At 46.2% G+C, this 1,346-nt stretch overlaps 1 protein-coding gene across 1 annotated transcript; it reads right to left on the bottom strand.

Moving 5' to 3' along the window:
• Positions 1 to 214: 214 nt before the first annotated feature.
• PPTG_24877 (hypothetical protein) lies at positions 215 to 504 on the bottom strand (the record flags this gene model as incomplete). The annotated part of the gene is made up of 2 exons (XM_008918799.1): positions 215 to 397; positions 478 to 504. 2 exons carry the CDS (start codon positions 502 to 504, stop codon positions 215 to 217), a joined length of 210 nt encoding a protein of 69 aa, XP_008917047.1.
• Positions 505 to 1,346: the final 842 nt, after the last annotated feature.

The following is a 1,346-nucleotide window of genomic DNA, read 5'->3' as shown; positions in this document are numbered from 1 at the left end:
AAGACGGCCACCTCCAGAAACGTTTGTCTAACCAGGTCTTCGAGAAATAGCTTGAAAAGCACGCCAACTCAGGTAGTTGTGCCTACTTCCCCCGAATAACTGCAAACTGTTTGTGAAACGCTTGTTCGCTCGTCGTGAAGTGAAGCTCGTGTAAATGTCACATCACTAGGATAGCGGTCTCATGGGCCATAGACCGTGTCTTTTCGTAAATCTTCTATGCCACATTACAGTTGCACATGAGGAATGTAAAATGGTTGTCCGGGCTGAACACTTCCTGCAGTGCGTTCCACTGGGCTGCAACATCTATCCCAATACGAACATGAAGCGACTTCCCACTGACAGCCGCGTAGACTCGTCGGAGTAGACCCAGTATATCAGAGTGATGCTGCTGTTGCTGCTAGAACACAATGAAAACTGCCATGCGGTGAAAGTGCCTCGCTCTGCCGGAAATGCCGACGACCACCTCGGATAGCCAACATGTGTGAGCTTGTAGGTAGCGTCCATATGCAGGATAAAAGAGCCAGGATCGCGATCAGCTCTTCGAAGGAGCTTCTTCGAACGTAAATTAAATAGTATTTGTTTTACGTTCAAGTTCGCGCTAGTGCCCAAGCTATCATTCGCTCTTCTAATTTAAATTTGATCGACAGGGCAGATGTCGTATGTCATCAAACTCTAACTCTCGCTTGAAGATACTTTGTACGCGTAGCAATTTGGACGAGTGCCTCCTCTCAGTAAATTTCTGAAACTATCTTCATTTATACTTGCTTGAATTGATAATAATAAAGAACGTATGAACCCTCACCAGAGGTTGAATGTAATCCGCCAACCAGTAGAAAAAAGTACTACAGCAATAGTACTTTTACTGGAACAAACAGTAATTTGAAAAAAAATCTAAGTTACTGTTGTTCCAGTAGACAGTAATCAATCTTAAAGCTAGAAAAGTACTTTTTTCTACTGCTTGAAATCCAGAAACGCACCTGCCCACTTCCGCTTTAGACCACCGCTGTGGGTGGTGTCTTGGCGAAAGACAAGAACCTGCGGTCTTCATAGCGTGCGGGTTCCCCTAGTTTCCACACTTCACATCGAGTTCATGCCCTGGTGGATGTCAAAGTAGCACGATGCGGGGCTATTTGTGCTGGTGGAGGCTCTGCGGTCACACAAGAGCTGCTGTGGCATTGAAACTTTTGTATAGCGAATCCTGGTGGTTGCCGTGAAGCTTCGACACCCATTTTCCAAGTTTCTACCTGACCAAGAAGCAAACCAAGTCTGCAGTACCCTCACGAAGTGTGCCTTCGTGGACTGTGTAAATTCCGAGCTCCCGACGCTGTACCCATGTACTGTATGTG

The sequence above is a fragment of the Phytophthora parasitica genome (genome assembly GCF_000247585.1).
Source record: "Phytophthora parasitica INRA-310 unplaced genomic scaffold supercont2.317, whole genome shotgun sequence".
Taxonomy (NCBI): domain Eukaryota; phylum Oomycota; class Peronosporomycetes; order Peronosporales; family Peronosporaceae; genus Phytophthora; species Phytophthora nicotianae.
Note: the sequence above shows the minus strand (reverse complement) of the source record. Positions and strands in the feature narration are given on the sequence as shown.